At 32.8% G+C, this 12,133-nt stretch overlaps 2 protein-coding genes across 2 annotated transcripts; one reads left to right on the plus strand and one right to left on the minus strand.

Annotated features, from left to right (window-relative positions):
• Nucleotides 1–1,252: 1,252 nt before the first annotated feature.
• On the plus strand, nt 1,253–5,144 carry LOC145119879 (uncharacterized). Its single transcript, XM_079055647.1, has 4 exons — nt 1,253–2,026; nt 3,911–4,194; nt 4,276–4,503; nt 4,584–5,144. The coding sequence occupies exons 1-4, from the start codon at nt 1,579–1,581 to the stop codon at nt 5,061–5,063; spliced, it is 1,440 nt and encodes a 479-aa protein (XP_078911773.1). The 5' UTR covers nt 1,253–1,578; the 3' UTR covers nt 5,064–5,144.
• A 1,747-nt stretch (nt 5,145–6,891) lies between these two features.
• On the minus strand, nt 6,892–7,552 carry LOC145120480 (histone H3.2-like). Its single transcript, XM_079056296.1, has one exon. It carries the CDS (start codon nt 7,475–7,477, stop codon nt 7,067–7,069), a length of 411 nt encoding a protein of 136 aa, XP_078912422.1. The 5' UTR covers nt 7,478–7,552; the 3' UTR covers nt 6,892–7,066.
• Nucleotides 7,553–12,133: the final 4,581 nt, after the last annotated feature.

The raw sequence follows: 12,133 nt of genomic DNA on the forward strand, positions 1-12,133 counted from the left end.
CTCAATAACGGCTAGGGTTTGCTATGGGGGTCTTCTGGGAGTAAATGGGACGAAGGAGGCCGAGTTAAGTTGTTTAAATAGGGTGCACACCCCTGGATTAGGGTTTTTGTCCAAACAGGGTCTACTCGCCGAGTCCGGGAACCGACTCGACGAGTCCATCACTTAAGACCCGCGATCTTTCTCGCTTCTACTCGGCGAGTTAATCCTTCGACTCGCCGAGTTCAAGGCCAAAAATGCAAATTATTAAAAGATTAAATGGAAGGATACGTACCAAGAACCAGGTGCTACAAATGATGCTTAGTTGGAACTAGGATGAGAAACCAGACCGGACCTTATTTGTAATCGGAACCGGTTTAGACTAATAATGAGAACCGATAACTAGATCAATTACACTATATTGGTTTCGGTGTCTGTGCCATTTTTTGTTTAATACCCGGTTGGAAACGGCACATGTTCTTATGCAGTTGTACAACTAGTTAATCATTTGAGGCCAAATGATTAGAATAATAGCAATTCAACCAACAAAAATTAACCCAATATAAAGAAATAAGGTGTTTGAATTACAAAAAGTAAATTCAATAGTGAAAAAACATAAAGTCAACTTTGATAACCTATATTTCGGACCCGTAATTCAATTAACATGTAACCAAATAAAGTGTTTATATAGTCTAAAATGAAGTACGAACATAAAACTATGTGTTGAAAAAAATTATGACATTCCGACTACAAACGAATGAGTTATGACAGTTTAACTTTTGGTTTTGTGCTCATTTGGTCACTTAACTCTTTTTAAGTTTTAAAATGTCATCAAACTTTTGGCTTTGTGGTCATTTAGTCACTTAAATTTTGGTTTGGTCACATTTAGTCACCTAACTTTTAAAATTGTGCTCATTTAGTCACTAAACTTTTAAAAAAATTTAAAATTTTAGTGACTAAATGAGCACAATTTTAAAAGTTAGGTGACTAAATGAGCACAAATCTAAAAATTAAGTGACTAAATGTGACCAAATCAAAAGTTAAGTGGCTAAATGAGCATAAAGTCAAAAGTTTGGTAACCTTTTAAAACTTAAAAATAATTAAGTGACCAAAGGAGCATAAAACCAAAAGTTAAGTGACTAAAAAAATAAATAAATAAATAAATAAAATTATAAGCCAACGTAGGGTGTCAAACACAATTTAAATATAAACACATTTTAAATATACTAAGAGACTTGAACCTTACCATTGGGGAAAAGGAACTTTCCACACCAAGCTACAAACTTTTTGATAGTTTTATCTAAAACCATATATTAACCTTTAAAAAAATAGATATATAATCATTTGAACATACAGATTGAATTCTGAAATTCTATATTGACTGATGTTGAACATTCTCCAATCAGAAGGTAGTAATGCTTCTATATACGAAACCTCTTCTAAATTCTCTACCAAATAATCATCGTCACATCTTCTAGATCATCTCCTTTTGACCATTTTCACGAATCATTTCATATAGCCACCGATCGTCTCCTTTCTCACTCCATTTCATAATCCATAACTTCACAATCCCCATTGAATCCCCTCAGAATTTTCAAAAATATGCCCATGGATCGTTCCAGTTCATGGGGGAGTCAATCTCAATCCGGATCGGAAGACAGCAGCAGAGGACGATCCAGCAACGCGGCGGTGTTATCAATCGAGTGTTTAAAAGGAACCTCCAGAGCCGAAGAATGGACCGGCGAGATGTTGGAGACCGGCGATATTGTGGAGGAGATTAAGATCGGAAACATCAGCATAACGGCGCCGTTTAAGAACGGGAAGAGCGGAGTACAGAAGATCCTTCATAACTCGTTTAAATCGAAGGAGACTTCAATCCGAGTTCGAATCAGACGCGGATCGGACGAGTTTGCTGAGTTGGTGGCGTGTATTGTTCCGAACAACGGTTCCACCGGCGGGAAGAAACAGTACATGTTGCGGTCGATTGATGATCCAAATTACACCGTCGGATTTGTTGATCGGACGGAAGCTGAATGTTTAGCTTTGCAAGGTTAGTCAACTTTCCAAATTCTTCATCTCGTTGAATTTTCATTTCTTTCATTTTCATTTTCTTTATTGTATCAATTTAATTATCCACCTAAAAATCCGTATTATTTAATGTTATACATGACAACGTTGTCTAATATAAAACTCACTAGATAAAAGTTACAAATTAATATTTACACGAATTTTAGAACTACATAATGTAATTTAATTAGTTTAAAAAGTTCAAGAATGTAATTAGAAAAACAATTATTGAAACTTGTATATGAAAATAATTATGTTGTCCATATTGTAAATAGGATTCTGGTGATTATTTTATTTTATTTTGTATAAAGTTAATATTATAATAACAAAGTAAAAGTCAACAGCTTGTTAGGTAGCATATAATTTTTTTTAATTGTGAAAAACATATTCTCATTGGACTAAAGGGACTTTCGTCATCCTTTCACAATAGTCTTCATCAAGTCGGCTATAATAAAAGGGAAATGGTTGAACTTGACATTCAAACATAAATGCTATCGTAACACCACCTGTATTAAATGGGTTAGCTGTTAATTTTTTTTAATTTTGTTGTTATTTTTATTTATTTATTTATTTATTTGTATTTTTATGTTCTCTTTGATATTACAAAAGTTATTTGTTGACATGTAAATAATTAGAACATTAGGTTAGTTAATGATTACATTCATAAATTTTATTAGGCGTGTGCAGGGTAAAATTATTTGGTTAAAATTTCGGCAAGTATATATTGAAAATAATTATGTTATTAATACTAACATGAAATAATAAATTCTTACACTAATTTGTTATGTAATTTTGTAATGATTTTGAATTATATTATAACATTTATTAAAATCATATGATTTAATAGCGCTATTCATAGTTGATTTGTGAATAAAAATAAATATAATTTTCGATTTAATGTTATGATTAACTAATTTAGAAATTAATTATTTGATATTTTTTATAAGGTCACACGTAATGTAATTTATAAGGTTATGTTATTTTTAACTATTATTATTGTTACTGGTTATGATTTAATAACCATTTATTTGAACAAATTTCAATTATTATAAAAATTACATTTGGATATTTTTAGTTAATTACGGTCGATTTAGTTTTATATTTATAACATTTAAATGTTTTAAATTGTTTTAAAAAATAATTTCTGAATGCTTTTATGTTTATTTGATATTCTAATTTATATTTTGGATTTAACATGATATTAAAATTAACGTATTTATATTAATAATTCAAAAAATATACCATTAATAAGATAGTATTTCACATTTAATAACACATGTAAATTATATATATATATATATATATATATATATATATATATATATATATATATATAAAAGATTCTCTAACAATTCTACCAACCTCTCCCATTGTTTTTAGCTTTTATCAAATTATATTTCCATTAACTTTTTTATTTTTGTATTTAAGATAATTATTTCCATTAAATCATGTATGTTTAGTGGATTCCGATTTAACACGAGGGAATTGGAATCCTGAATTCCATTCAGTGGCGTGTACTATTGTCAAATCAACAGAAATCAATTCCGAATATTTTGTTTTCCAAAATGTACATCAAAAAACCAACTACTTGTGACTTTTTTAGAGAGTGTTTGATTCATGAATTTTGGTATAATACAAAGGAATCGGAATCCCAAATTCCCATTCAATGGCGTGCAAAGTTGTCAAATCAATGGAATTCAATTATGAATTTCCTTTCAAACTCTTTTTCAAAAAACTAGTCATAAAATATCAAAGCAATGGAATCGAGTCCCATTCCATTCCCTTTCTTATAATTATTTTTAGATTACAATTCATTTACCAATTCCATTCCTTTTACTCAACATTTCTATAAACAAAATTGATATAGCTTCAAGAGGTTCAAGAATGGAGAGTGCATTAGCAGCAGCCCAACTCCACGATGGATACGTGGCATACCCATGGCAAAAACAAATGCAAGAACTCCTCCCAATTCCCAATTCCAGCTGCTTCCTTTCCATTCTATTCCTCCCTAAATCCTCCGATTCCGTTTCCCATCGTTACAACGACCTCGAAGACACACTTTCACGAGCAAACGCTTGGCACACCGCCTCTCAAGCTTCCGGTGTCCCAATCGTCTTCATGAACATCCAAACAGAATCCCTCCTCACCAAGGTACACCAAAATCGTAATAAACCCTAAGATTTTGAATGAAATCACAGTTACCTGATTTTGAATTTCTGATAATTCCGACAGATTTCTGGAGAAACAGCTTCGTCTACTGTAAACACTGGATCGTTGTCGGATTTGGCAAATCTCGCAAACGTGAGTTTATACGGATTTGAAGATTATCACGGGGTTGATATCGGAGTTGTGAGAGGTGTTCGTCTTTGGTTTGCGCCAATTGGTGGAGAAGTTGCAGTCGAAATTAAAATCAAAGATGGAGATACAAAGCTCGGATTCGCCATAGGTCGAACACAAGAGGTTCAATTTCTTAACTGAATTGATAACTTCGAACATATGATTATATTTCTGTGAACCGCTAACCTGTTTGGTGTCGATAGGGATTCATTCAAGTTACGTCTGTTCTTGGAGTCGAAGAAGACTCGCCGGCGACTCGTTCAGGTTTGAGTAGTTTGTACGCAGAGGCTAAAAAGGCGAGAAAGCTTCTTGTGGTTTCGAGGATATCAAATCAGAAAGTGCTTCCATGGATGGTTTCACCAGAAGGAGCGATTAGATGTTACGATACTGTTTCGATTAGCCAGAAGCTATCGTTGCATAGACACACGAAGGTGCCGATTTCACTTCATGTGTTTGCGTGGGATCAAGAGGTGGCGATGTTAGGAAACGCGAATCTCAGATCGCAAACTTATGCTCCGGTGGTGTCGCAGCTGCCCAAAGAAACTCAGACTGCACATTTAGCAACTGCAAATGCAAATCGAGGAAGAGAGAATGATGGATCGATGTTCGGAGTAGGTAGAGACACCGCCGGAGAAGAGTCGTTCCGATTCCATAATTTTTCAGTGCCAAACAACTGGGTGTAATAATGTAACTTTGCGAATTTACTGTATTTAACCATTGTAAATACTAAATACAATAGCGTGAGTGAGTTCCATTTGTGCAAATTTACAACACCATAATTACATTTAAAAGATTTTTCTACTTTTTATAAGTGTTTAACGTAAACTAAGAAAAAATGAATCGAGATAATAGTATTATATTGGGTGGACGGGTTGATTAATATAAAAATAATAGATCGATTTGATTTTTTTATAGCATTTTATTTTTATTTGTTTTCGTTATAACATTATATTATGACAAATCTACTTCACTATAGTTTTATCATTCATATAAAATTTGATTATTTTTTGTCAATACCATAACATGTATCTCTATTGTCGTGGGTCTGATCAAAGCTTAATTCCCTCTTAAACTGCATTTAACACTTCGTCCAACTGTATCACTCTCTTTGTCCAAACAAATCGTCGCCAACACAAACAAATCTCTAATCAAATTCAAAAAAATAGAAATGGATCTTGTTTTGTTAAAGGAATATAGAGATAAAATGCAACATGCTTTCATATATTTGCTTATTATTGCGTTATACTTTCACTTTATCAAATTCAATCATTGTACTTGGAAAACTCTAATCCTATTCAAATAAATATTCATTTGTCCTAATAGAAAAAATATATGAAGTACAATAATATTTTTCAAAGTACGACGCATTGATTTCAATCATTTCATATTTTGAAGACTTTTCACATTAAGTCTTAACTTGATGAAAATTTTCTAACCTTTATTTTTTTCCTTACATTTACCCTTGTGTGGTTCATTACCTCAAATAATTTTTTAAACATCACTTATTAAAATAAACTTCATCCGGAGAACAATAAATAGATAAAGGATAAATATACATTGTTGTTCCCAAATTGTTTTCTCTTGCAATTTTGGTGCCTTTAAGGACCAAAATTATTACAAACTAAAAATAAGTACCAAAATTGCAACATAAATGTATTTGGGAGCAAAAAATGTTTTTTTATGAAAAACTAAGGGACCAGAAATGTAATTTGATCTAGAAAAAGAAATAAACGTTGCATTAATATGTTATTTGTAATTTACCATTGATAACTCTATAATAGGGCGCATATAAGAGAATATCACAACAAACAAAATAATCTTGTGTAAAAAAAGCAGTTATTACCTGTTCTTCGATCATAAAATGCTTTGTGAGAAGCTTTACAGCAAGGGATTGTTTAGTAAAAGCCTTCAAACTCCTGAAGGTTTGTGACAAAATGAATTAATAGGTAAAGTGTCAAACGCATAAATAATTTGAGAAATTTTTTTTTGTTACACTTGATCATATTTCAATTAATACACTTTTCATCAGTTTTAGGGAGCTATACATGATATTAAGTTATTAACCAGGTAAGGATCAATCACATATTGCTTACATAACCAATAACATCAAATAGTTGGCAAGAATAAGAAAATGTTGTTTCTTTTTTGTCTCGATGGTCTTAATACATAAATAACATAATTAAAAGTAGCTATAAATGGACGTTTCTTTATCATTTTTACTAACTGTCATAATATTTATGAATCTAGTTTATTAATTATATCAGATATTTATGAAGCTATACTATTATTTTTATAAAGAACTTTTAACTCAGCTGTCATTGACTCTTACTCAAGTTTTTCATTCAACCCCAAAACAACATTTGTTCATTATCTCTCTCTTTCAAACAAAACATTTGTTCATTCAAATCAATTTCAAATGGATTTGCACATTTCTTGAATTGAAGATCCGACGCGAAATTAATGGTTGAACTGTAAACAAAAATACCATTACGCTCAGAAGAACTGGAGAAATGCGGAAACATTGGTTTTCATTGAGATCTGATTGATAAACAAAGATATTCGCAAGATCAGCTACTACACATTGAAACCGGAATACAAGAAACACATAAACCTAAAAAACATCAAAGATCTAACACGATTTCACAAGACGTGAAACACCAAAGGAAGAACAACACAATTGCTCCATTTAAGCCCTCTCGCCACGGATTCTGCGAGCGAGTTGCATGTCCTTAGGCATGATTGTGACTCTCTTGGCGTGAATCGCGCAAAGATTGGTGTCTTCAAAGAGTCCAACCAAGTAAGCTTCAGATGCCTCCTGAAGAGCAGCGACGGCGGAGCTCTGGAATCGGAGATCGGTTTTGAAGTCCTGGGCGATTTCCCTCACAAGTCTCTGGAACGGAAGCTTCCTGATCAAAAGCTCAGTGCTTTTCTGATACTTCCTGATTTCCCTCAAAGCAACGGTTCCTGGCCTGAATCTGTGTGGCTTCTTCACTCCTCCGGTTGCCGGAGCAGACTTCCTTGCAGCCTTGGTGGCCAACTGCTTCCTTGGAGCCTTTCCTCCGGTGGACTTCCTGGCGGTTTGCTTGGTACGTGCCATTTGATTCAAATTTGGGTTTGAGAAAGAAGTATGAAATGCTAAGATTGGATGATTGTTTGGATGGATTTGACACTGTCGTTTGAAAGGTTATTTATAGTAGAAGGTTTCAGATGAGCGGGATGTTTTGAAAATTTCAGACTCGGGTGCTCAGTTTTGAGGATGCGAATCAACCGTTGGATTAGGCGCTAATCGACGGTTGATAATCGGTAAAAAGCCGCGGATGGTGATCCACTCTGTGTGTTTTCGACCAATGAGATAACAGCATTTAAGTATAACATATTTGCAATTGTATCCCCTCATTGTTTTATTAGTCCAAAGATATCGAGGTTTTGAACTTTTTAAAAATTTAGTTTTGTTTTCTGTTTATAGTTTGGCACTTTCTTAAACCGTTTTTCTATTTAGTTTTTGATTCACAAGTTTTCAACTAGTTTTTCTGTTATAGATTGTTCAATCAACGGTTATATTTTAAACTTTTTAAACTTTATACATGTTATTTTTACTTTTGCTATTTTAAATGAAAACAAAATCACAAATTCTTGTTATAAGTCTTTGTTATGATGTAGTAGTAAGGGTTGTAGGGTATCATTTGGAAGATTCATATTGAATGATGCACATGTTAGAATGATACAAAAGCTCTTTATGAATTTGTATTTGAACGATAAACCAATGTTTGCTTAGGCATGTGAATGTCTGACCCTTAACAAGGAAAATGATCGTTTTAATCCTCTAAACTATTTTTTGCATACAAAATAAACATTATACAACATTCAAATTATATATTATACAACATCCAAATATGTTATATATAGATCCTTAGATCACAATATTCTCGTTATAACAACAAAATTTATGTAAAAGTTTGTGTATGTCACTGCCACCACCTGTAAAAGTCTATATACGAAATAATTTTATGTTCATTTATGAAAGCTTAACCGCCTACAGACCTAATTTCAAACGTTAACTTTATTGATTAAAGTTTCATTCAAGCGACCTTTTTATTTCAGATTCCTCACGTGACCATTTCTTCTTATCCATAAATGACAAAGGTCACGAACTTAACTGTTCTGTGCTCCTTTCAGGTTTCGAATTTGTCGGACTACAACAGTTTTCACATTATCACCATCATAAGTATTTTTAAGAAAGTCAAAAAAGGGTCTTATACCAAAATCTTTACTTATTCTTGATAACGAATATATGAAAACATTTTCTACATACCAATTTACTCTGCATGTGATACCTAGGAAGGTATATTTTTATCGTTTGGTCAATTATGACCCATAACATATCGTGATTTTACACAATCTTGGGACACTTTGATGACGGGATCTAAGGTAAGATCGTACAATTTACCCATAGGCATAGGTAAATGTCTCAAGTTTCCTTATGATATTTGATGTTGTTTTATCACTTTCCATTCAAAACATCAATTTTATCATTTATATAACAACAATCGAAGCTACTAACTCTTCTCATAGGCCGTCTTTTGAATATCCTCATCTCTGACCATCATCTGATGATATCTCGACCTCAAATCAATCTTGGAGAACCAAGATGCACCATACAGTCGATCGAATAAATCGTCGATCCTTGGAAGTGGATAACGGTTATTCACCGTCAACTTATTCAGCTTCATGTAGTCGATGTACATCCGATGGGATATGTCCTTCTTTTTTCGCAAACAAAATAGGTGCTCCCCAATGTGAACTGTTTGGTCTAATAAACTTCTTGTCCAGCAGCTCCTGAAACTGTGTGTATAACTCTTGTATTTTAGGAGGTGCAAGACGGTAAGGTGTCTTGGCTATCGAAGCCGCACATGGGACTAGATCAATCCTAAACTTCATCTGCCTCTCGGGAGGCACCCCCAACAAATCCTCGGGAAACACATATGAGAAATGCCAAACAATAGGTACGTTTTCGATAGATTTCTTCCTTTCAACCCGAGTATCCACAATACAAGCCAAAAACCATAAACACCCATGTTGCAAGTATCTCCTAGCCCTTGCAGCTGAACATATGGTCGGACCACCTCACGCACCCTCACCCCGAATGACCGGATCTCCCCCACTTGGTGTTGGATTAAGGTGTCTAAGTTCATAACTAAATTGGTATATACTTGTAATTAAAAGCAAAGTCATTTTTTGGTTGCCCTCATAACTAAAACTTGGTTAGAATAACAAATATATAGAGAGAGCGGATAAATTTATTATATGATTAATAAATTGTAATATATTATTTGTTAATAAATTATATGATTAAAATATTAATTGGAAATAAATTTTTTATTTGTTAATTTATTATGTGATTAATAGATTAATGTGAGATCAATAGTTATATATAGTTGTTTTGTTAATTTATATGATTAATAAATTAATAAAAAATAATAATAAGAGCTAATTAATTATTAATCATAAATAATCTATAATTAATTTGGGATTAATTGGAATTAACTAAAGGTCCAAGGATTGAATTGTAATCGTTCTTAATTGAGTAAGGAAGGAAAACGCTAGAACCTTGATAGTGGTGGACGAGTTTATGAAGGATTATAGGGTTTCTAAAATAATCTTAAAACCGATAAGTATACCATAATTGAATAGATTAAATTTGAATATTTTATTATTCAAATCCAAGGTTTCCCTTATGTCATCCACGCTATAAATAGGACCCTAAGGCTTGTAATTTTCGTTCACCATGTTCCCAAAACGATTCTTTGGCAGAAAATTACTTCCTCCTCTTTCCTCTCTTGTCTTCTAATGATAGGTTTTGAGTGTGATCCATTGGATGCATCATCATTTTGGTGTTAAGCTTTCCAAGACCATCAACTACAGGGGATTAAAGCGATTTGCTTGCTACAAAAAAATCAAAGGTATGTAACCCTATTTCCATGATTTTAAATATATTAGGGTTCATGTTAGTTTTGTTGTCCATAGTATGTTGCCTTCAAAGTGTTACGACATAGACCTTTTGTAGGTTGCATGTGCCCTCTTAATTGTTAAGTGTTTTTCCGCATTGTACATGTATTTATATCATATAAACCCATCAGTGGTATCAGAGCTATCTGGTTGTCTAACATTGAAAGTGCATGAGATGAGTTGAATAAAAAAATCAAAAATTGTATGTCATGACGTGGGCGGGGCCCGTATCTCGTCGTTATTCGAGTTTGGGCGGTCCCCGTATCTCATAATTATTCAAGTGTGGGCGGGGCTCGTATCTCATTGTTATTCGAGTGTGGGCGAGGCACGTATCTCATTGTTATTCGAGCGTGAACGGGGCCTATATCTCATTGGGCGGGGCCCGTTATGTAAGTGTGGACGGGGCTCGTATCTCGTTTGGGCAAGGCCCATTATATGATATGTATGGTATGTGGTATCTTAGGTAACTCACTAAACTTTGTGCTTATTGTTTTCAATTTATGTTTCAAGTACTTCGGTTTTCAAATGGAAGAGCTCGGGTTGGTTGCAGGGCACACATACATGTTTTCCGCATTCTGTGATTTACTCTAATTTGATAATTTTTTGCTAAATCTTGATTGCCATGATTTCATGGAAATGATACGTATTAACGATTTATTTATTCGATAACCGAAAATTTTATGTCATCATTTTCGGGACGTTACAGCATAATACTTTGAAAATATGTTTCCATATCTTGATAGAGCAAAAACAAGTGATCCAAAAACAACTTGGTATTTTTCTCTTGAAGATCATAGTTCATGATGCAGTCAAAGGGTACAAGATGAAAAATCATTTGGAGATGATTTCTACACGTATATGGTTTAAAGAAAGTCTCAAAGTTTCAAAAAAAGGAATTCACTTCCTTTGAAATACCTCAATGAAAAGAGTCAATTAAAAATGAAATAGATTATATCTTGCAAAATCTCACATGAGAACTAGTGAATATATATCTAGTATGTAAACCACTAGGCTATAAATGGATTTTCAATAGGGAAATGAAAGTAGATATATCCAAAGAACATGAGCATATGTTTGAAAACAATGACATGTGGTTTCAATAGAAATATGTACCGATTTCATGTTTGGAAATTTAGAATCAAATTATACTTGTATATTCCAAAAGCTATTTATATTAAATCCAATATTATTGGATGTTATTCATCAAGATAAGATAAAGGTTTTGATGAATATTAAGACATTCAACATAAAGCTTAAATGACTATAAATGGAAATACGAGTATTATAAACTCGGAATTATATGATCGTTTCTTAGAAGATCATATTGTATTGAGTTGTAAAAACTAATAATGGTTCTATCGTTTGATGATGCGGACAAATTATACATATCTAGCTTTAAATTTATAAATCTAACTTCTTATCTATTAATGCACCTATAGGCAGTGTACCTAGTCAGTTTATAGTATAGTAAAGTAAGTTGGGTATCGAACACAAGGAACGGATTCAGTTTAATAAAATAATTACTAAAAATTAATCTATAAGCAATAATTAAAGAAGGGGTTTATCTGATTTTGCAAGTTCAGATTAATTTAAAAGTAAACAAATACTTTAACTAAGAACGGTTGTTATCAAGATATTAAAAACACTTTCGTTTAGTTTTGAATCCACATTTTTCCTATGGTTAGTTATTACTTATGGATTAATAAAGTTGGTTACAAAAGTAGATATTATTAGCAGTCTTGATTAG

Source organism: Lactuca virosa, chromosome 6 (genome assembly GCF_052849685.1).
Source record: "Lactuca virosa cultivar CGN04683 chromosome 6, Lactuca_virosa_CGN04683_v6, whole genome shotgun sequence".
Lineage (NCBI taxonomy): Eukaryota > Viridiplantae > Streptophyta > Magnoliopsida > Asterales > Asteraceae > Lactuca > Lactuca virosa.